At 38.2% G+C, this 23,254-nt stretch overlaps 1 protein-coding gene and 1 non-coding gene across 2 annotated transcripts in view; one reads left to right on the forward strand and one right to left on the reverse strand.

Annotated features, from left to right (window-relative positions):
* Positions 1-23,254, forward strand: part of GDPD4 (glycerophosphodiester phosphodiesterase domain containing 4) — a 105,387-nt gene that overhangs the window by 12,530 nt on the left and 69,603 nt on the right. The window contains exons 4-9 of the mRNA XM_044929331.2: positions 1,709-1,768; positions 5,960-6,058; positions 6,129-6,222; positions 6,967-7,041; positions 7,861-8,006; positions 8,403-8,485. Coding sequence (XP_044785266.1) covers positions 1,709-1,768; positions 5,960-6,058; positions 6,129-6,222; positions 6,967-7,041; positions 7,861-8,006; positions 8,403-8,485 — 557 coding nt within the window. The remainder of the gene's footprint in view (positions 1-1,708; positions 1,769-5,959; positions 6,059-6,128; positions 6,223-6,966; positions 7,042-7,860; positions 8,007-8,402; positions 8,486-23,254) is intronic.
* On the reverse strand, positions 14,458-14,529 carry TRNAC-GCA. The gene has a single exon. It is a non-coding gene; the product is annotated as a tRNA-Tyr (tRNA).

Raw genomic sequence — 23,254 nt, forward strand, 5'->3', positions numbered from 1 at the left:
ACGATGCTGGATGCTTGGGGCTGGTGCACTGGGACGACCCAGAGGGATGGAATGGGGAGGGAGGAGGGAGGAGGGTTCAGGATGGGGAACACATGTATACCTGTGGCAGATTCATTTCGATATTTGGCAAAACCAATGCAATTATGTAAAGTTTAAAAATAAAATAAAATTTTAAAAAAAGGATATATTATTCTGAGATGTTTGCTATGGAAAAAAAAAAGAAATTTTTCTATTTAATGAGAAAAATGCAGATGAATGATGTATTTGGGGCAAGAATCTGGCCATTGAATTGTACTACTCTCATACATGATCAAAATAAAGCCAAGATGGACTTCCACTGTCCAATAAGCCATGTGTTTTTTAATAGGCTTCTCCTCTACCCTACCTGTTTTTGGATACAGTGGCAACAACAGAGGAGACCTAGATTCTGTTTCTGCTTTAAGTTATTTTGTAACCTTGACCAAGTCACATAACTCTTCTAAGCCTCAATGTCTTGGTTCTAATGAGAATTATCATAATATTTAATGATATTTTATAGGGCTTGGTAATGTACAAATAAATGGCCTGGTGACTCAGTCAGTAAAGAATCAGCCTGCAATGCAGGAGACCCAGATTTGATCCCTGGGTTAGAAACATCCCCTGGAGAAGGAAATGGCAACCCACTCCAGTATTCTTGCTTGGAACATCCCGTGGATAGAGGATACTGGTGGCTATAGCCCATGGGGTCACAAGAGTTGTGCACAACTTAACAACTAAACCACCACCAAAGTACAAATAAAATCATATCCACAAAATTATTTTGATAAAAAGGTGAGTGCCTTATGCATTCAAACTCTCCTTAATAACCTAAGAATTGGAAGACTCCAGTTTTCAGTCTGTGTCTTCACACTGACTTGGTGATTACATAGATTCAAACCTAATTAAGGTTTGGATTAATTAGATTCAAACCTAATTAAGGTTTGGATTAATTAGATTCAAATCTAATTAATTAGATTCAAACCTAATTAAGATTTATTGACTAATACCAATGTTAACAGCAGTGCTTAACAGTTGTAACAATGGCACTGGTTCCTCAAAAAAGAGCTTTTTAAAAAAAAAAACAAAACTATTTGTTTATTTGTCTGTCTTTGGGTCTTGGTTGCATAGTTCAAGGTCTTTCACTGATGTGTATGGACTCTCTAGTTGTGGCGTATGGGCTAAGTTGCTCCTCTGCATGTGAGATCTTAGTTCCCCAGCCAGAGATCAAACCCTTGCATCACAAGGCAGATTCTTAACCACTGAACCACCAATAAAGTCCCAAAAAAGAACTTTTAAATGACCCTTGGAAGGGCTGGCCCATGACCTCTGTTCTCTTACTAGTGTCTCTACCTAACACCAGGAATAAGCTCCATCACACGGAAAAGAAAATTGGTAGAAACTCAGGAAGGATATAAGTGTATTGATTGTTATAAAATCCCAGAGAAGATAATAAATTCTCTCTGGATTGCTGGTGAAAGTTACAGCTAGGAAGTAACACGTGAACTGTGTTTGTTGGGTCCATGCATGGGAAGGGAGAGCTTTTAGGCAGAGGAACAGCATGGCAAACTCTTGGATGATGAAAAGGGAAGGTGTAGCAAAGAGTGAATGTAATGCCAGACTGTGAAAGGAATTTTGAGTTCAGTTTTGCATAGCATCTTGGTTTTTTTTCTCTTTCTTTGTTTTTTTTCAGGTACTTGGATTTTTGCTGTGTTGGGAAAAAAATGAACTATACCTGCACTGGTATCATAAGGTAGGACATCTGAATCTTCATAGGAGACCTGAGGCAAGGACTGAATGTGCCTCTTGGCACTAAGTGTTAAATACAGAGCTTCCCTTTCTTTGTCTCCCTTAGAAACAAGAGACCTGCTTACACTGTTTCAACTGAAATCATTCAGTGTCTAACAGGTGGAACTGGCTTACTGACCAAGCTGAACCCAAACTTTATTTTTTCTCACTACTCCATGTTAAACTCATTCCGTGATTCTGTTCTTCCCATTCCCATAAAATCCTGGGCAAACTCCATTATTTTCCCAGTCCTTTATAGTCACAGAACTTTCTTATTTCAGTCATTAAGAATTTTAGTTTATTGTAGTAGACCGAGCTTTCCTGATGGCTCAGCGGAAAAGAATTCTGCAATGCAGGAGACACAGGAGATGCAGTTTCAATTTCTAGGTCAAGAAGAGCCCCTGGAGGAGGGCATGGAAACCCACTCCAGTATTCTTGACTGAAGAATCCCCATGGACAGAAGAGCCTGGCAGACTACAGTCCATGGGGTCACAAAGAGTCAGACCCTGTTGTAACCTAAATGGGAAGGAAATCCAAAAAAGTGGGGATATGTGTATACATACAGCTGATTCCCTTTGCTGTACAATAGAAACTAACACAACATTGTAAAGCAACTATATTCTAAAATTTTTTAATAAATATATTTAAAAATAAAATTTTACTAGCAGTAACAAAAGATCCATATCTGGTCTGAGGAAGCAGGTATCACTGACCCAACATCTGAAGACATGCAGCTCATTTCCAACACTGCCTCCCTCATTTTGTTCTGCCATGGGCTTGAGCATCTCTAGCACAGCCCCTTGCTATTTATAGGCTCTCAGGTATGGCTTTGATACCATTCCTTATATTTCCTCAAATCCAGGAACATGTCAAACTCTGAGTGGTCTCCTTAAATTTCCTTTTACTCAAAAGGAAAGGATGAACTGAAAATACAAATTTAAAAGTTAGAATGAATGGAAATTGAAATCACAAGATCATACAGAGAAACAGGAAATTGAAGAGTGAACACAATAGGCCTTACTGAGATCCTGTGGGTTTTGGAGTTGGGACACCATGAGTCACTACCAAGAGAACCTATGGGTTAAACCATTCTAATTACTATTCCAGGCTTGTATCTATTACAGAAACCATGCTTACGTTGCCTCTGGCAGTGAGTGCTGCTACTTGGCCTCTTCCTAGCAGAATCTCATCATTGCCTTTGAACTCAGGGAGCCAAAATTTCAATGGCAGCACTTCTCACCTTTATCCTTTATCCAGGCATAAAGGATGGCCACTACAGTGCTTTTCAAGGATGCTGACACTTTCCTCACCAATGAGCTTTTCAGTGTCCTCTGAGACCTCCCATAGAGCATGATATAGAGTGGCTTAGCTCATCACAGGTGATATTAACAGCATTCCAGTAACCTTTTCTCAATAAATCATTGGATTCTTTCTTCCATATTACACTAAGAAATTGCTGGTGTCCCAATTTTATAAAGCATGGGCTACTATTGAGCTGAAATTCCAATACTCTGGCCACCTGATGTGAAAAGCTGACTCATTTGAAAAGACCCTGATGCTGGGAAGGATTGAGGGCAGGAGGAGAAGGGGACGACAGGGGATGAGATGGTTGAATGGCATCACCGACTCAATGGACATGAGTTTGGGTAAACTCTGGAAGTTGGTGATGGACAGGGAGGCCTGGTGTGCTGCAGTTCATTGGGTCACAAAGAGTTGGACACAACTGAGTGACTGAACTGAACTGAACTATTGAGCCAAGGTTTCAGATACACAAACAGAACCACTCTGAGATGCATAATACCTGGATGCTGATACATTGACTTTAGAATCTCTGGTAAGTGCACATGTATCAATAAATTCAGCCAGGTTTAATATTACTTTATTTTCTCCTTGTCTAGCATCCTTAATATTACATTGTTTTTTCCTTGGCAAGCATCCTCAGAATCAATTCTGACACATATTCTACAGGATATATATATATATTTAACAAAGGATACCTATATACAGGATATATACAGGATATATATTTAACAAAGCCATCATCTCTTCAGGTATTCTGTGATCTAATTCCAGTTACAAATGCATAGCCAATGAGAAGTAGTGGAGCTGGTTATTAGAGGAGCTGGAATACCCTTGGAAGATGACTAATTTCTGTGGACCTTTAAACCCTTGGCCTTTAAGTCTCCTTGGCAAGGGAGTTTCTTTAGGGCTTGGAATTTCAGTGTGAAAAGAGTAAACCTGGAAGGAAAGGGTTAGCAATCAGGCCTATAGTGCATTCCCTTCTACTTAAATGTTCTCAGAAAATAATGAATGACCTCAATTAAAACTCTTTATTTAAAAAAATCTATATATAACTAATAACCCAACCTCCTAATAAACATACTAAAAATATTTATTAGCCAAAAGATAATGGAGAGTCCTTATCTATGGAAATTTCTAGGAGGATCTAAATTGGTATATCTAGGTTGCTTACAATAAATAAACTTACCTGGAATTTATAGATTTGTAAGGTGGGAGGCATGGCTGGCTGAAGTTGTATAGTTAACAAAATATATTTTTTTAAAAAATGATGCGCCATAAACCAAAAGATTCCTTCTGTGAAGAAATGTTTCCACATACTTTACTCAAAACACACCTCACAGTTTGAGTCCCAGACCAGAATATATCATATTATAGGAAAGACCTTTTTATGAATAGCTACTTTTGACAGATCTCCAAGGGAAACTGTTTTATCTGTACCTTATAATTGCCTTAAATCATTAGTAAAGCTTGGTGTTGAATAAAATCACAGAATTACATGCGATTCAGGTGAGTCTCATTTGTCTATTAAAGTTTGTATTGTGATGCATTTGGTTTGCTAATAAGTTATTTAAGATTTTAATATCTGCATCGATCCATGTATAGAAGAGTTTGGACTGTCATTTTTGTTTCCTATAATGTCCTTGTTGAGTGTGAATATCAGTGTTTTTTTTTTTTTTTTTTTTTTTTGGCTTCAAGAAACAAGTTAGAGAAAATTCCCTCTTTATTCTTTGGAAGAGTTTTTTAAAGTTGAAATATTTCTTCCTTAAATATTTGAAAAATTAACCCTGTGGGCAGCAAGGCCTGGAGTTTCTTTTATAAGGTTTAATTACAGATTCAGTTACTTTCATAGATAAAGAATTATGGAGGAGTGGAAGCCAAGCACTATCTAGAGGACTACATACATATAGAAAACTATCTATTTGAAGGGAAGCAGTTAAAGTTATGTATTCTTGGTCTCAATGTTCATTTCCTATGACTAAATATAGTTTTCTGGCCAGCAGGTTTTTTTCATCTGTTCACCAAATATTTATAGAAAGTTTATTATATGTCAGACATTCAAAAGACAATAAATATATAATCATGAACATTATCCCTGATTTCATGACGCTTATAGTCTATTTGGGGAAAGAATACATTGAACAAAATATTGTTTACCTGAGATTGTATTGAGTCGTATTTTTAAAAAGTGAATATTTGTAATGGCTACTGTTGAAACTGAATGAGACATGCTAAGCAATGTTGAGGGCCAAGCTGACATGGAGATAATAAATCAGTAAAGGAATCAGACCACATAGCTGTGTAGGTTTTTTTGTTTTTTTTTTTCTAACCATGGTGCACAAAAAAGACTTCACAGCAAAGAAGGTAGATTATTTGATCCATGGACTATTAAAGAATGGTTAGATTAAAAAAGATGAGGAAATAAGGTCTCTGAAACTGTGAGTACATGCATGGCAATCCACTCCAGTATGGGATACAAGTGACTTATCACACACTCATGCACATTTCCCAAAGACAGTTCTGATCCGAGCTTAGTGTCTAGAAGTCAAAGTGAAAGTTGCTCAGTTGTGTCCAACTCTTTGTGACCCCATGGACTATACAGTCCATGGAATTCTCCAGGCCTGAATACTGGAATGGGTAGCCTTTTCCCTTCTCCAGAGGATCTTCCAAACCCAGGGATCATTACCAGCTGAGCCACAAGGGAAGCCCAAGAAAAATGGATAGCCTATCCCTTCTCCAGCAGATCTTCCCAACCCAGGAATCGAACCGGGGTCTCCTTCATTGCAGGCAGATTATTTAACAACTGAGCTATCAGGGAAGCCCCAAAGAAGTCAAGATATTCTTTTTATTTCCCTAGATCATGGTTCTGATAGTGATTCTGCTTTGCTCATTTTTGATGTGGATTTTATTAACTTTTTGGAGAGAGAGATGGCTCACCGTTGGGCTGTCACTGCAGGTAAGCACCATCCTTAGTTGTAGCCCTGTCTGTCCAGATGTGTTCAGCCTGACTTTTGGCTTTCTCTCAGGTTTTTGCTCCCTACATACACCTGAGCAGCATATCTGCGATGGTTTTGCTTTCCTGGCCTGTGGCCTTCTACTTGATCCATTTGGAAGGAGAAGGTATGTCCTAAGGGTGGAACTTTCCCTGATTCTTCCAGCTCTGACTTTAGCTAGTGTACTTTACTCAGCCAAACGAGGTTGGTAGACAGCCAGTGCTGTAGCTTTTTGAAATTCATTTAGCTTGTTACTCAGACATGCTTCTCCTACTACATGGCCTGTCATAACATTTCTCTGATCATACAGGCCCTCTTCTAAAAAGGGATTCTCCTTCTAGAAAAATAAGAATTTTCTCTCTGTTGTTACACATTGACTGGGAATAGATTGAAGTAGTTGTGGGGAGGGTAGAGGGAATTTTAGTTTTATTTGACCAGTGATGGTACAAGTCAGAGTTCTTTTAGTTTATATTCAAATATTACTATTTTCAACTCTAGAACCAAGTGCAGATATCCCCTGAACACATCTTAGTACTTCAAAATAGTCCCCAGTGAAATATCATGGAAACAAACAAGAGTCAAGAGCTGTATATGAAACTATTTTGAGAATGGAATTCTCTCTCAGCACCCTAACTGAGAGACCAGGAGGACCTTCTTCTATGTCCTTTTTTTACTGCTGGTTAAACAGGGGGTGCCTGCTTCCTGACTTGTGCAAGGATGCAGGAAAGAGAAAAACTCGATTCGTAGTGTTGTCATTGAGTGTACACGTGTGTATGTGTATGTGACCAGTGGATTTTAGGAAATGTTTCTGGGGGCAAGAACTTACAGGGGACAATAATGACTCTTTTGTTTTTCATTTCCTGAATTTTAGCTAGAATGAGAAGATACCAGAATACTAGTGAAAGAAGAAGAAACAAGTGGTGTACTATGCTCACAAAGTTGAGAGGTTAGAGCTGGCAGATCTAGATTTGAAAGCAACATAGGTGGTAATTTTTAAATGTACAAATGGGTAAAATCCTCCAAGGTCTAAAATAGTATGTGTTGGGGAGTGGCCAGTAATAACAGGTATTATGGTCAGGCTGTGTGTGTGTGTGTGTGTGTGTGTGTGTGTGTCTGTGTCTGTGTCAGTGTCTGTGTGTGTATTTAAGAGATGAATGAGGAGAAAGAGAGAAGTGTCTACTATTTACTGAGAACTGTGATGAATCAACCCTGTCATATTAATTACATGAGATATTAGTAGCAAAATAGTTCCATTTTTCGGAATGAGAAAAGTGAAGATCCGAAGAGGTTAAACAACATGTCTAAGGCACAAAATTAGAAAATAGTAGTCTTGCTTTGAACTTGGATTTCTTTAAACTAGTATCCCTTCTACTATCCCTCACTGCCTTCAGTACAGGGGCATTTTAGGCTGATCCTTAAGGGCTTGAGGACTTTCTCAGAACCAACCAAGCTACTCCTCCTTCTGAGAAGTTATTCCTTAACATTCCCTCTCCTTCTACCTCCTGTACAACTCATTCCCTTGTAAATTTGCATTTGCAATAATTTTGACTTAACAACACTTTTTATTTGACTCGTTCTTTACTTTCAACTCACTGAAAGAATATGGGGATATGACAGAAACTGAGAGTAAATCAATGAGTCCACAGATTCAATGAACCCATGCACTAGGCATTTACTGACTGTTGTTTTGGGGATAGTTATGTGCTTGGGATGGTTCTGCACTCCTCTTTTCTTTTTTGTCACTTTCTCCTTCCAACTTTTTCAGTTCTGCAAGTGGTTGTTGGATTGCCCTTCCTCCTTATCCTTTTATGTCTCTATGTGGTGCCATTTGGGACTTATTCTCCCTGTGTTCAGGAGAAGGATAAATTAGCACCCAAGCCGGACTTCTTTGGTCATAGAGGTGCACCCATGGTAGGTCTGAGCATGATGGATGTGGGTGAGTACAGATGTGCATGGGTGTAGGTGAGACAATGGCACATCAGATCCAGGAGCCCCTGGAGAAGTAAAGAGTTTGGCTTGAGATGACAGGAATAAGGAGTCAAATGTAAAGGTTGGACCTGAACCCAGGTCACCTAATTCTCAGTCTTTTTTTTCTTTATTGTACCCAGTGACATTGCCTCAGATGAACCAAGTCCCCAAATCAGGTTCAGTAGAGTAGAATATAGGCAGATTCTTTGAAAAAAGAGCCAAGGGAGTCAAACTCTGCTTCCTAAAGTCTTTTCATTACTGGGTCCCCTCCCTACCCTACAAGGGATGTTGGCAGTAAAGACTGTGAGATTAAAGGCCTGATGTCCTTTTCTTACACAGCTGGGACCTGAGAATACCATAATGTCCTTTGAGAAAGCTGTTGAACAAGGGGCCCATGGACTGGAGAGTGATGTGCAAATAAGGTAGGAAAGAAGGGTCCAGGGTGGGAGGAGAAGAGACCAGTGCCATGGATGACTCCAGCCTGGCCCAGGCTGTAGAGAGGGCAAGCCCCTGGGAGTTTCTCCCATGTTCACATGGGAGATCTGCACATGACACACATACATGAACCACTTCTCCTTTACAAGCCACATATCTGCAACCCCTACATTCTCATCACAGGCTCATAGATCACTCTGTAGAGTCTCCACACATAGCTCAAATTTGTACCCACTACAAACATGCTTATAACTCATTCCCATGCCCTACCTTAGCAATCTATTTAATTAACATCCCCTGGGTACCTACTATATTCCTAGTATATCCTTCTTTTGAGTGCTGGGGAGAGGCAAATGAGTGAAATATAGTCCTGCCTAAGAGCTGTTCCCAGCCAGTGAAGGAGATAGGGCATGTTTACAAATAAACACAGTACAGGACCATGTGTGGTGAGGACCATCCAGAAAAGAGTAAGGCAAATACAGTGGAACCTCAGTGGAGGAGGCTGAGTCCCCCTCCTACTCTGTGGAAAATGATCTTTGTGCTCAGAACTGTGTTTGTGTTACACCTTGAAGGAAAAATAGTATTTTCCCAAGCAGAGATGGGTAATCTGGGTAGAGGCAATAGCTTAGCCAAAGGTATCCCATGAGAAATAGCAAGTTTGTGGATCAGTACATGATAAAGCCAGGATTAGAACTAGATTTTCTGATCCCAGACTAGGGTTCTTGACATTATCTAACAGTGGTGTTACTCAGCTGTTTCATGCAGGATATTTTAAGCAGAATTGAAACTGGATGTTCTTTCAGAGCTTCTGGGTTCATTGTGCAAGTGCCTAGAGGTCATGGCTTAATGTGGTCATGATGCTGAGCCAATGAGCTCCTGGCACATTGTCTTTCTCTCTTATCTTACTTGTGACTTCAACTTCGGTGTAGATGACCCTTCCAACCCTTCAGTTTCTCTGTGTCTTGATGTCTTCATTTCCCATTACCACCTCCTCCACATACCTCCACCATCTACATTGATGGTCATAATCTAGACTTCATCACTAATAAATATTGCTTATCAGCCATAGTCTAGCCAGAACAGGAATACCACAGCAGTAACTAGAACAGGAAAATGTAATATCGAGAATTACTAAGTAGTAAAATGGGGAAACAGTGGAAACAGTGAGAGACTTTATTTTGGGGGCTCCAAAATCACTGCAGATGGTGATTGTAGCCATGAAATTAAAAGATGCTTACTCCTTGGAAGGAAAGTTATGGCCAACCTAGACAGCATGTTAAAAAGCAGAGACATTACTATGTCAACAAAGGTCCATCTAGTCAAGGCTATGGTTTTTCCAGTAGTCAAGTATGGATGTGAGAGTTGGACTATAAAGAAAGCTGAGCACCGAAGAACTGATGCTTTTGAACTGTGGTGTTGAAGACTCTTGAGAGTCCCTTGGACTGCAAGGAGATCCAACCAGTCCATCCTAAAGGAGATCAGTCCTGGGTGTTCATTGGAAGGTCTGATGTTGAAGCTGAAACTCCAATACTTTGGCCACCTGATGAGAAGAGCTGACTCATTTGAAAAGACCCTGATGCTGGGAAGGATTGAGGGCAGGAGGAGAAGGTGACGACAGAGGATGAGATAGCTGGGTGGCATCACCAACTCGATGGACATGAGTTTGAGTGAACTCCAGGAGTTGGTGATGGACAGGGAGGCCTGGCATGCTGTGGTTCATGGGATCGCAAAGAGTTGGACACGACTGAGCGACTGAACTGAACTGAATTGAAAATGTTGTTAACTTCCAAAAGAAGAACACAAGACTGTAGAAATGCACAAAGAGCAGCTACTAAAACTTCAGCACATTCCACCCTGTTCTTTCCAAGAATTAGAAATACGTAAAAGAAAAAAAAAAGTTTAAAACTGGACAAAATTCACAAACCATCTGACAGAAGACTCTGAAAGGTAGAGATTTGCAGGTGGACTGGCTGGGTTCATAATATTGAAGGAACTTCCTAGTAGGGAGCAAGTTTCCTGTTGGTTGTTTTGGTTTTTTCCTCATATACCCTGACATGAACTCTGAAGAGACCTGCACAGAAACACCTACAGCTGCAGAGGGGAAAAAATCTGCTTTTTCTAGCCAGAGAATTTGCAGTAGGATTGCCCAGAAGGCTATAAATGTTTTGACCATACCAGTCCTACTCAGGGGAACACCACACAAAAGCCACTCCCCTCCCTCTCACAGCTTGAGGCTGTGGCCCTGCAGGGTATAAGCAAACCCCTGTAACGATTTCTGCCCTGGTATAAGAAGTGGTACCCATCTCCTTTCTCTGCCTACTTAAGAGTAAAGTACTGAGAGAAGTTTTCTAGAGAAAGTGACTTTTTTGTGCTAAATATATTTAACATAAAACTTTTCATTTTAACCATTTTTAAAGAAAATTTTATTAGCATATAGTTGATTTACAATATTGTGTTAATTTCACTTGTACAGAAAAGTGAATCTGTTATACATATATCTACTCTTTTTGTTGTTGTTTAGTTACTATGTGGTGTCTGAATCTTTTGTGGCCCCATGGACTATAGACCACCAAGTACCTCTGTCCGTGGAATTTCCCAGGCAAGTACTGGAGTTGGTTGCCATTTCCTTCTCTAGGGTATCCTCCTGACCCAGGGATCAAACCTGCATCTCTTGCATTGCAGGCAGATTCTATACTGCTGAGCCACTGGGGAAGCCCAGTCTACTCTTCAGTGTACAGTTTAATGGCATTCAGTATATTCATCTTTTTACTACTATCATGACCATCCATGTCTAGAACTTCTTCATCTTCTCAAACTGAAACTCCGTACTTATTAAATAATAACATAATCCATATGGCATACAAAATCTGTTTTGATCAGCTGTTTGTGTTACTTGTAAGGCTTCCAGTCAATAGAAGACTATTAGTAGTTAAGAGGAGAAGGCAATGGCACCCCACTCCAGTACTCTTGCCTGGAAAATCCCATGGATGGAGGAGCCTAGTAGGCTGCAGTCCATGGGGTCGCTAAGAGTCAGACATGACTGAGCGACTTCACTTTCACTTTTCACTTTCATGCATTGGAGAGGAAATGGCAACCCACTGCAGTATTCTTGCCTGGAGAATCCCAGGGATGGGGGAGCCTGGTGTGCTGCCATCTATGGGGTCGCACAGAGTCGGACACGACTGAAGTGACTTAGCAGTAGTTAAGATATTGGGAGTTAAAAGTTATGTATGAATTTTGACTGTGCCCATAACACCCCATTGTTCCAGGGTCAACTGTAGTAAAAAAAAAAAAAAATACTATCTATGAAAAATGTTCAAATAACCAATAGAAAGCCAAAATGAGAAAATGGGAACAAAGTTGCAGCAACCAAACATCAAACTACTATCAAAGTGGCAGACTTAAATCATAACATACCAACAAATATAATAAATATAAGTACTCTAAATATACAAATTAAAAGACATATACTGGTAGACTATATATATATTAAAACATAATGCATTAAATACATATAGTACATAAACTATAAGCTGTGTACAATAAATTCACCTCAAATATAATGATACAGACAGGCTTTTCCCAAAACCTGGCTTAAAACTCAACATCCAAAAAACTAAAATCCTGGCATCTGTTCCCATCATTTCATGGCAAATAGATGGGGAAAAAGTGGAAACAGTGACAGATTTTATTTTCATGGGCTCCTAAATCACTGCAGATGGTAATTGCAGCCACAAAATTAAAATTGCTTGCTCCTTGGAAGAAAAAGTATCATAAAACAAGTCAGCATCTTAAAAAGCGGAGACATCACTTTGCTAACAAAGGTCTGTATGGTCAAAGCTATAGTTTTTCCAGTAGTCATGTATGGATGTGAGAGTTGGACCATAAAGAAGGCTGAGTGCCAAAGAACTGATGCTTTTGAACTGTGGTGCTGGAGAAGACTCTTGAGAGTCCCTTGGATAGCAGGGAGATCAAACCAGTCAATCCTAAAGGAAGTCAGTCCTGAATGTTCATTGGAAGGACTGATGCTGAAGCTGAAGCTGAAGCTCCAATAGCACCTGACCACCTGATGCAAACAGCCGACTCATTGGAAAAGACCTAATGCTGGGAAAGATTGAGGGCATGAGGAGAAGGGGATGACAGAGGACAAGATGGTTGGATGACGTCAACAACTCCCATGAGTTTGAGCAAACTCGGGGAGATAGTGAAGGACAGGGAAACTTGGCATGCTGCAGTCCATGGGGTTGCAAACAGTCAGACACAACTTAGCAACTGAACAACAGCAAATAGGTTAAACTCGAAGGATGGAAAAATATACAAATAAAAGATGGAGTAGTTATATTAATATTTGACAAAGTAAACTTCAGAGCAGAGCAAACCACAATAAGCAGGGAACATTACATAATGATTAAAGTAAATTCATCAAGAGGACATAACAATTTTGAACATGTGTGAACCCAAGAATAGCGCTGCAATACACATGAAGCAAAAACTGACAAAACTAAAAGAAGAAATAGACAAACCTATAAGTATAGTTGAGAACGATGACACCCTTCTCTTAGTAATTGATGTAAGACTAAACAGAAAACTATTAAATATGCAGAACAACAAAATGATGCTGGGCTATGCCATCAGCCTACAGGATCTAAGTAACACTGATAGAACATTCAACACAAGAACAGCAGAAGATATATTGTTTTCCAGTATCAACAAAACATATAGACCATATCCTGGGCCAAAAAAAAAAAATTTTAAAGTACTGAAAACATACAGAATGAGTTCTCTGACCACAACAGAATCACACTAGAAATGAATCACAAAGTTAACAAGAAAATCTCCAAACACTTGGAAACTAAACAAATCCACATCTAGATAATTCATGATTTAAAGAGAACATCTCTTGTATTACAAATGTGATTTACAAAAATTTCCTTCCATTGTAAGTTCTCTTTCATTTTCTTGATGCCATCTGATTTTGACAAAAATGCAAGGCAATTCACTGACCACTGCCTCACACCAAATATATAAAAATTAACTCAAAATGGATCAGTGACATAAATATGAGAGGTAAAAGCATAGAATTCTTAGAAGAAAACACAAGGGTAAATCATGACTCTGGATTTGGTGGTGAGTCTTTCTATATGCCACTAAAAGCATGAGCAACAAAAGGAAAAAATAGGTGAATTGGACTTCCTCCAAATTAAAACCTTTTGCTCATCAAAGGGCATTACCAATAAAAACAAAAGACAGATTACACAATTAGAGAAAATATTTGCAAATCATGCATCTGATAAGGATTTGTATTTTTTAAATTTTTTTAAAATGTTTTGGATGGTGATATTCTATTTTATCCTATGACACTATTGCCACAAAATTGGCTTTACTATTTTGGCTTCAATAGGTATAGAAGAAAATGGATTACCATCTTCACTGCTATAATGTGTTAAACATTAAGAGCAATGCCAAAGAATATTCAAACTACCGCACAGTTGCACTCATTTCACATGCTAGCAAGGTTTCAGCAGTCCATGAATTGAGAACTTCCAGATCTACAAGCTGGGTTTCAGAGAGGCAGAGGAACCAGAGATCAAATTGTCAACATTGGGGCCCCCAAGATCAGTATCTAGTTTAATTGTTTCAGGTGGAAAGTATTCTTTGAGTTTCCATTTTTAAAGCATTTGGATTAAACAAAGAATAAAATACTGATGCCTACAGCAAAAAAGAAAAAAAAAAATTGGCAAAGGACTTGAATGTATTTCTCTAGAAAATTTATGCAGTTGGCCAAAAGGCACATGGAAAGATACTCAACATCAGTAGTCACTGAAAGTGAAAGTGAAATCGTTCAGTCGTGTCCGACTCTTTGCGAGCCCATGGACTGTAGCCTACCAGGCTCCTCCCTCCATGGGATTCTCCAGGCAAGAATTCTGGTGTGGGTTGCCATTTCCTTCTCCAGGGGATCTTCCCTACCCAGGGATTGAACCCAGGTCTCCTGCATTACAGGCAGACGCTTTAACCACTGAGCCACCAGGGAAGCCCCAAAGCCATTATGAGAAATCACTTCACACTATTATGACTATAGTTAAAAACATAGAAAATAACAAATGTTAGTATGGAAGTGGAGAAGTTGTAAACCATGTACATTGCTGGTGGAAGTGCAAAGTGGTATAGTCACTATGGAAAACAGCTTCTAATTCCTTAAAAACCTTAACATGGAATTACTATATGAACTAGCAGTTATACTCCTAGGTGTGGATATATATTTTTATATACAATGAAAAAGTAGAAACAGATACTCAGATAGATACTTAGATGCCAATGCTTATGGCAGCATTTTTCGTAATAGCAAAAAGTTGGAAACAACCCAAGGATCCATTAGCAAGTGAATGAATAAATAAAACGCGCGTGTGTGTGTGTGTGTGTGTGTGTGATGGAATACTATTCAGCCATAAAAATTAATAAGGTCTCCAACAACAGGGATGTTATAATACAGATGAACCTTGAAAACAATATGCTAAGGTGAAAGTAGCTAGAAATAAAAAAGTATAATTCTGTGTGTATGAAATATCTAGAATAGGCAAATTCCTAGAGACGAAAAGTAAATTAAAACTACCAGTATTAGGGGAAGGGAGGAATAGTGAGTTACTTAATGGTTACAGAGTTTCTGTTTGTGCTAATAGAAAGTTTTGGAAACAGATAGTGGTGAGGTTCCTATAACATTGTATATGCATGTAGTACCACTGAATTGAACACGAAAAATGGTTTTAATATGGCAACTTTTATGTTTTATATATTTTACCATAATGAATATGTGAAAAAAAAACTAAACAATGGAAGAAAAATAAATAGTACTAGAGAAATTGGACATTAGATACAATAAAAGTGACTCTCAACCTAAACCTGGTGGTTTAGAGGAGAAAAAAGCACAAAAACTCAAAATTTATTAGGATTTAAATGCAAACTGTAGAATTCTAAAATATTTAGAAAACCAAAGAGAGGGAGATCTTTGGGATTTAGGACTGGCAAAGTGTTCTTAGACTTTATACCAAAAGCACAGTCCATGAAATGAAAAAACTCATAAATGGGATCTCAAAGTAAAACACTTCTATTCTGTGAAAGGCCTCGTGAGGAGAATAAAAAGAAAAGTATCAGATGAGAAGACAGTATTTATAAAATATGTATGTCACAAAAGACATATATCTAGAATATATAGGAAACTGTCCAACTCAACAGCACAAAAAATATTCTGAACAAATCCAGTTAGAAAATGGACAAAATTAATAATCAGTCACTTTTCCTAAGAGATAGCTAATAGGCACATGAAAAGATATTCAATTTTAGCAGATATTAAGAAGATGAAAACTAAAACTAAAATCACTACTCACTGATCAGAATGGCTAAGTTTAACAAATAGTGATATCTTCTAATGATGATAGATAAATCACTCACACATTACTGGAAGAAATGTAGAATGGTATAGCTGCTCTGATAAGTTTAGCACTTTCTTAAAATACCTAATACATACTTGCCATACAACCCAGAAATTACACTACTACTAATTTATTCCAGAGGGAGGAAAAATTTGATGTTAATACAAAAACCTTTACATTAATGTTCATAACAGTTTTATTTATTATGGGCAACATCTGTTCAACTCCATTTCCCTTCAAGAAGTTCAAGAGGTAAATGGTCAAATGTGCTGTATCCATACCATGGAATACTATGCAGTCCCTGGGATTCTCCAGGCCAGAATATTGAAGTGGGTAGCCGTTCCCTTCTCCTAGGGATCTTCCCAACTCAGGGATCAAACCCAGGTCTCCCGCATTGCAGGTGGGTTCTTTACCAACTGAGCCACCAAGGAAGCCCAAGAATATTGGAGTGGGTAGCCTATCCCTTCTCCAGCAGATCTTCCTGACCCAGGAATTGAACCGGGGTATCCTGTCTTGTAGGCAGATTCTTTACCGGCTGAGCTTCCAGGGAAGCCCCAGTGGAATACTGCTCAGCAATAAAAAAACAAAAACAAAAAAAAAAAATGGGCAAAGGACTTGAATGTATTTCTCTAGAAAATTTATGCAGGTAGCCAAAAGGCCACCTATACTTACTGATACATGCAGCAATTTGGATGAGTTTCGTGGGAATTGTGCTGCATGAAAAAAGCCAGTTTCTAAAGTTTGCACTCTGTATGCTTTCTTTCTTATATAACTTTCAAAATCATAAAATTAAATGATTGAAAATACATCAGTGGTTGCCTGGGATGAACAGGGGGAAAGAACATGGTGTCTGTGGCTATAAATGATAAAAGATTGCTCTCATATCTTTGCTGCTGCTAAGTCACTTCAGTCGTGTCCAACTCTGTGCGACCCCGTAAATGGCAGCCCACCAGGCTCCCCCATCCCTGGGATTTTCAAGGCAAGAACACTGGAGTGGGTTGCCATTTCCTTCTCCAATGCATGAAAGTGAAAAGTGAAAGTGAAGTTGCTCAGTCATGTCTGAGTCTTAGCAACCCCAAGGACTGTAGCCCACCAGGCTCCTCCATCCATGGGATTTTCCAGGCAAGAGTACTGGAGTGGGGTGCCATTGCCTTCTCTGCTCATATCTTTACAGCTTTGTATATTGACTCTGGTGGTTGTCACCTGAATCTGTCTATGTGGTAAAATGAGCACATACACATTTAAGTGCTTGTAAAACTAATGAAATCTGAATAAGGTCAGTGATTTTATCAATGTCAGTTTCCTTGTAATATTGTACTATATACAAGATGCTACTGTTGGGGAAATCTCACAGTATTATTTCTTACAAACCCAAGTAAATCTACATATATCTCAAAATAGAAATTTTTAAACAGAAAAGAATGCCATCAGTTTAAAAAAACAACAGACAATCCGATTCTAAAATTTATATGCAAAGACAGAGGAACTAGGATACCTACCCCAAAACTGACAAAGAATAAAGTTAGAGGACTCACACTATGTGATTTCAAGACATACTGTCTAGCTACATTAATCTGAACAGTGTAGTAATGGAGGAGAATCAGACACGCAAATTAATTGAGCAGGATAGGGAGTCCAGAAATAGATTCCAGTACATAAACCCATATGTTTATTTTTTACAAAGGTTCAAGATAAATGAAGTAAAGACAGTCTTTCTAATAAATGGAATTGGGACACATGAACTTCCATTATGGGGGTGAGAGTAGTAGAGAACCTCCTCCTTTAACTCATATCTTGCTGGATTTATGTGAAAAAGTGTTCTGCCTATGTTTTCTCTATAAGTCTAACATTTTAAATATCGTTTTTTAGATATTTTGAAAAATAGTTAATGACCTTTTTAGTTAATTAAATACTTTACATGTTTTAAACTGGGGTTATGAATTTTAAATATTTTCTTTTTTAGGTACTCCAGTAGTCTGATTTCAGTTTTTTCAAAATACTTAAGTAATTCATATAAGTCTAACAATTTAAATGAATTACTAGATAGACTTAAATGTTTTTATATCTTTCAAATCATTTTATAAATATAGTGAGATTTTAATTTATAATCATATTCTAGGTCAGGTGATCTATTTCACATTTTAAACTGGAGTTACAAAGGTAACCTAGGCCAAGATATAAATTTACCTGAAATACTAAATGCCCAACAATTTCTTAAGCACAGTACTAATAACAGGAATGTTTTAAATGTACATTCAATTCTTCATCTTTCCACTTTGAGACGTACTTATTCACCTAGAAAACAAATGTCATCTGTGTTGGTTTCCCAAGTGAATATATTCTGGTGGCATTTTTTATTTCAATTTTTTTTTTTACTTTACAATATTGTATTGGTTTTGCCATCCAACATGAATCCACCATGGGTGTACACGTGTTCCCCATCCTGAACCCCCCTCCCACCTCCCTCTCCATACCATCCCTCTGGGTCATCACAGTGCACCAGCCCCGAGCAACCTGTATCATGCATCAAATCTGGACTGGCGATTCGCTTCACATATGATATTATACAGGTTTCAATGCCTTTCTCCCAAATCACCCCACCCTCACCCTCTCCCATAGAATCCAAAAGACTGTTCTATACATCTGTGTCTCTTTTGCTGTCTCGCATACAAGGTTATCGTTACCATTTTTCTAAATTCCATATATATGTGTTAGTATACTGTATTGGTGTTTTTCTTTCTGGCTTACTTCACTCTGTATAATAGGCTCCAGTTTCATTCACCTCATTAGAACTGATTCAAATGTATTCTTTTTAATGGCTGAGTAATACTCCATTGTGGAGAAGGCAATGGCACCCCATTCCAGTACTTTTGCCTAGAAAATCCCATGGACGGAGGAGCCTGGTAGGCTGCAGTCCATGGGGTCGCTAGAGTTGGACACGACTGAGCGACTTCACTTTCACTTTTCACTTTCATGCATTGGAGAAGGAAATGGCAACACACTCCAGTGTTCTTGCCTAGAGAATCCCAGGGACGGGGAAGCCTGGTGGGCTGCCGTCTATGGGGTCGCACAGAGTCGAACACGACTGAAGCGACTTAGCAGCAGCAGCAATACTCCATTGTGTATATGTACCACAGCTTTCTTATCCATTCGTCTGCTGATGGACATCTAGGTTGCTTCCATGTCCTAGCTATTGTAAACAGTGCTGTGATGAACATTGGGGTACACGTATCTCTTTCGATTCTGGTTTCCTCAGTGTGTATGAACAGCAGTGGGATTGCTGGGTCATATGGCAGTTCTATTTCCAGTTTTTTAAGGAATCTCCACACTGTTCTCCATAGTGGCTGTACTAGTTTGCATTCCCACCAACAGTGTAAGAGGGTTCCCTTTTCTCCACACCCTCTCCAGCATTTATTGCTTGTAGACTTTTGGATAGCAGCCATTCTGACTGGCGTGAAATGGTACCTCATAGTGGTTTTGATTTGCATTTCTCTGATAATGAGTGATGTTGAGCATCTTTTCATGTGTTTGTTAGCCATCTGTATGTCTTCTTTGGAGAAATGTCTGTTTAGTTCTTTGGCCCACTTTTTTTTTTTTTTAATTTTATTTTATTTTTAAACTTTACATAACTGTATTAGTTTTGCCAAATATCAAAATGAATCCGCCACAGGTATACATGTGTTCCCCATCTTGAACCCTCCTCCCTCCTCCCTCCCCATTCCATCCCTCTGGGTCATCCCAGTGCACCAGCCCCAAGCATCCAGTATCGTGCATCGAACCTGGACTGGCAACTCATTTCATACATGATATTTTACATGTTTCAATGCTATTCTCCCAAATCTTCCCACCCTCTCCCTCTCCCACAGAGTCCATAAGACTGTTCTATACATCAGTGTCTCTTTTGCTGTCTCGTACACAGGCCCACTTTTTGATTGGGTCATTTATTTTTCTGGAATTGAGCTGCAGGAGTTGCTTGTATATTTTTGAGATTCTTTGTCAGTTGCTTCATTTGCTATTATTTTCTCCCATTCTGAAGGCTGTCTTTTCATCTTGCTTATAGTTTCTTTTGTTGTGCAGAAGCTTTTAATTTTAATTATGTCCCATTTGTTTATTTTTGCTTTTATTTCGAATATTCTGGGAGGTGGGTCATAGAGGATCCTGCTGTGATGTATGTCGGAGAGTGTTTTGCCTATGTTCTCCTCTAGGAGTTTTATAGTTTCTGGTCTTACGTTTAGATCTTTAATCCATTTTGAGTTTATTTTTGTGTATGGTATTAGAAAGTGCTCTAGTTTCATTCTTTTACAAGTGGTTGACCAGCTTTCCAGCATCACTTGCTAAAGAGATTGTCTTTTCTCCATTGTATATTCTTGCCTCCTTTGTCAAAGATAAGGTGTCCATAGGTGTGTAGATTTATCTCTGGGCTTTCTATCTTGTTCTATTGATCTATATTTCTGTCTTTGTGCCAGTACCATACTGTCTTGATGACTGTGGCTTTGTAGTAGAGCCTGAAGTCAGGCAGGTTGATTCCTCCAGTTCCATTCTTCTTTCTCAAGATTGCTTTGGCTATTCGAGGTTTTTTGTATTTCCATACAAATTGTGAAATTATTTGTTCTAACTCTGTGAAAAATACGATTGGTAGCTTGATAGAGATTGCATTTAATCTATAGATTGCTTTGGGTAGCATGCTCATTTTCACTAAATTGATTCTTCCGATCCATGAACATGGTATATTTCTCCATCTATTAGTGTCCTCTTTGATTTCTTTCACCAGTGTTTTATAGTTTACTATATATAGGTCTTTAGTTTCTTTAGGTAGATATATTCCTAAGTATTTTATTCTTTTCGTTGCAATGGTGAATGGAATTGTTTCCTTAATTTCTCTTTCTATTTTCTCATTATTAGTGTATAGGAATGCAAGGGATTTCTGTGTGTTGATTTTATATCCTGCAACTTTACTATATTCATTGATTAGCTCTAGTAATTTTCTGGTGGAATCTTTAGGGTTTTCTATTTAGAGGATCATGTCATCTGCAAACAGTGAGAGTTTTACTTCTTCTTTTCCAATTTGGATTCCTTTTATTTCTTTTTCTGCTCTGATTGCTGTGGCCAAAACTATGTTGAATAGTAGTGGTGAAAGTGAGCACCCTTGTCTTGTTCCTGACTTTAGGGGAAATGCTTTCAATTGTTCACCATTGAGGATAATGTTTGCTGTGGGGTTTGTCATATATAGCTTTTATTATGTTGAGGTATGTTCCTTCTATTCCTGCTTTCTGGAGGGTTTTTATCATAAATGGATGTTGAGTTTTGTCAAAGGCTTTCTCTGCATCTATTGAGATAATCATATGGCTTTTATTTTTCAATTTGTTGATGTGGTGTATTACATTGATTGATTTGCGGATATTGAAGAATCCTTGCATCCCTGGGATAAAGCCCACTTGGTCATGGTGTATGATCTTTTTAATGTATTGTTGGATTCTGATTGCTAGAATTTTGTTAAGGATTTTTGCATCTATGTTCATCAGTGATATTGGCCTGTAGTTTTCTTTTTTTTTTTTTTTCCTTTTTTTTTTTTTTTTTTTGGCATCTTTGTCAGGTTTTGGTATTAGGGTGATGGTGGCCTCATAGAATGAGTTTGGAAGTTTACCTTCCTCTGCAATTTTCTGGAAGAGTTTGAGTAAGATAGGTGTTAGCTCTTCTCTAAATTTTTGGTAAAATTCAGCTGTGAAGCCGTCAGGACCTGGGCTTTTGTTTGCTGGAAGATTTCTGATTACAGTTTCAACTTCCGTGCTTGTGATGGGTCTGTTAAGATTTTCTATTTTTTACTGGTTCAGTTTTGGAAAGTTGTACTTTTGTAAGAATTTGTCCATTTCTTCCAAGTTGTCCATTTTATTGCCATATAATTGTTGATAGTAGTCTCTTATGATCCTTTGTATTTCTGTGTTGTCTGTTGTGATCTCTCCATTTTCATTTCTAATTTTATTGATTTGATTTTTCTCCCTTTGTTTCTTGATGAGTCTGGCTAATGGTTGGTCAATTTTATTTATCCTCTGGTTCTTTAAGAACCAGCTTTTGGCTTTGTTGATTTTTGCTATGGTCTCTTTTGTTTCTTTTGCATTTATTTCTGCCCTAGTTTTTAAGATTTCATTCCTTCTACTAACCCTGGGGTTCTTCATTTCTTCCTTTTCTAGTTGCTTTAGGTGTAGAGTTTGGTTATTTATTTAACTTTTTTATTGTTTCTTGAGATATGCCTGTATGGCTATGAACCTTCCCCTTAGCACTGCTTTTACAGTGTCCCACAGGTTTGGGGTTGTGTTTTCATTTTCATTTGTTTCTATGCATATTTTGATTTCTTTTTTGATTTCTTCTGTGATTTGTTGGTTATTCAGCAGCGTGTTGTTCAGCCTCCATATGTTGGAATTGTTAATAGTTTTTCTTCTGTAATTGAGATCTAATCTTACTGCACTGTGGTCAGAAAAGATGCTTGGAATGATTTCATTTTGTCTTAATTTACCAAGGCTAGATTTATGGCCCAGGATGTAATCTATACTGGAGAACGTTCCATGTGCGCTTGAGAAAAAGGTGAAATTGTTTTGGGGTGAAATGTCCTATAGATATCAATTAAGTCTAACTGGTCTATTGTATCATTTAAAGTTTGTGTTTCCTTGTTAATTTTCTGTTTAGTTGATGTATCCATAGGTTTGAGTGGGGTATTAAAGTCTCCCATTATCATCTTAACCATTTTTAAATGTATGGTTTAGTTGTAACATATATTATTTATCTGGAATTGAGCTTCTGGAGCTGCTTATATATTTTTGAGATTAATTCTTTGTCAGTTGCTTCGTTTGGAATTTAGAAAGATGGTAACAATGACCTTATATGCAAGACAGCAAAAGAGACACAGATGTAAAGAACAGTCTTTTGGACTCTGTGGGAGAAGGCTAGGGTGGGATGATTTGAGAGAATAACATTAAAACATGTATATTATCATATGTGAAACAGATTGCCAGTCCAGGTTTGATGCATGGGACAGGGTGCTCAGGGCTGGTGCACTAGGATGACCCTGAGGGGTGGGATGGAAAGGGAGGTTGGAAGGGGGTTCAGGATGGGGAACACATGTACACCTATGGCTGATTCATGTCAATGTATGGCAAAAACCACTACAACATTGTAAAGTAATTAGCCTCCAATTAAAATAAATTAATTTTTAAAAATTTTTTAACTTAAATAAAAATAAATAAAATATATATTATTTATAATATTGCCTAAACTTCAACTGTTTATCTCCAAAACTCTTTTTATCTAGTAAAACTGAAAGCCTGTACCTATTAA

Source organism: Bubalus bubalis, chromosome 16 (assembly GCF_019923935.1).
Source record: "Bubalus bubalis isolate 160015118507 breed Murrah chromosome 16, NDDB_SH_1, whole genome shotgun sequence".
Classification (NCBI taxonomy): domain Eukaryota; kingdom Metazoa; phylum Chordata; class Mammalia; order Artiodactyla; family Bovidae; genus Bubalus; species Bubalus bubalis.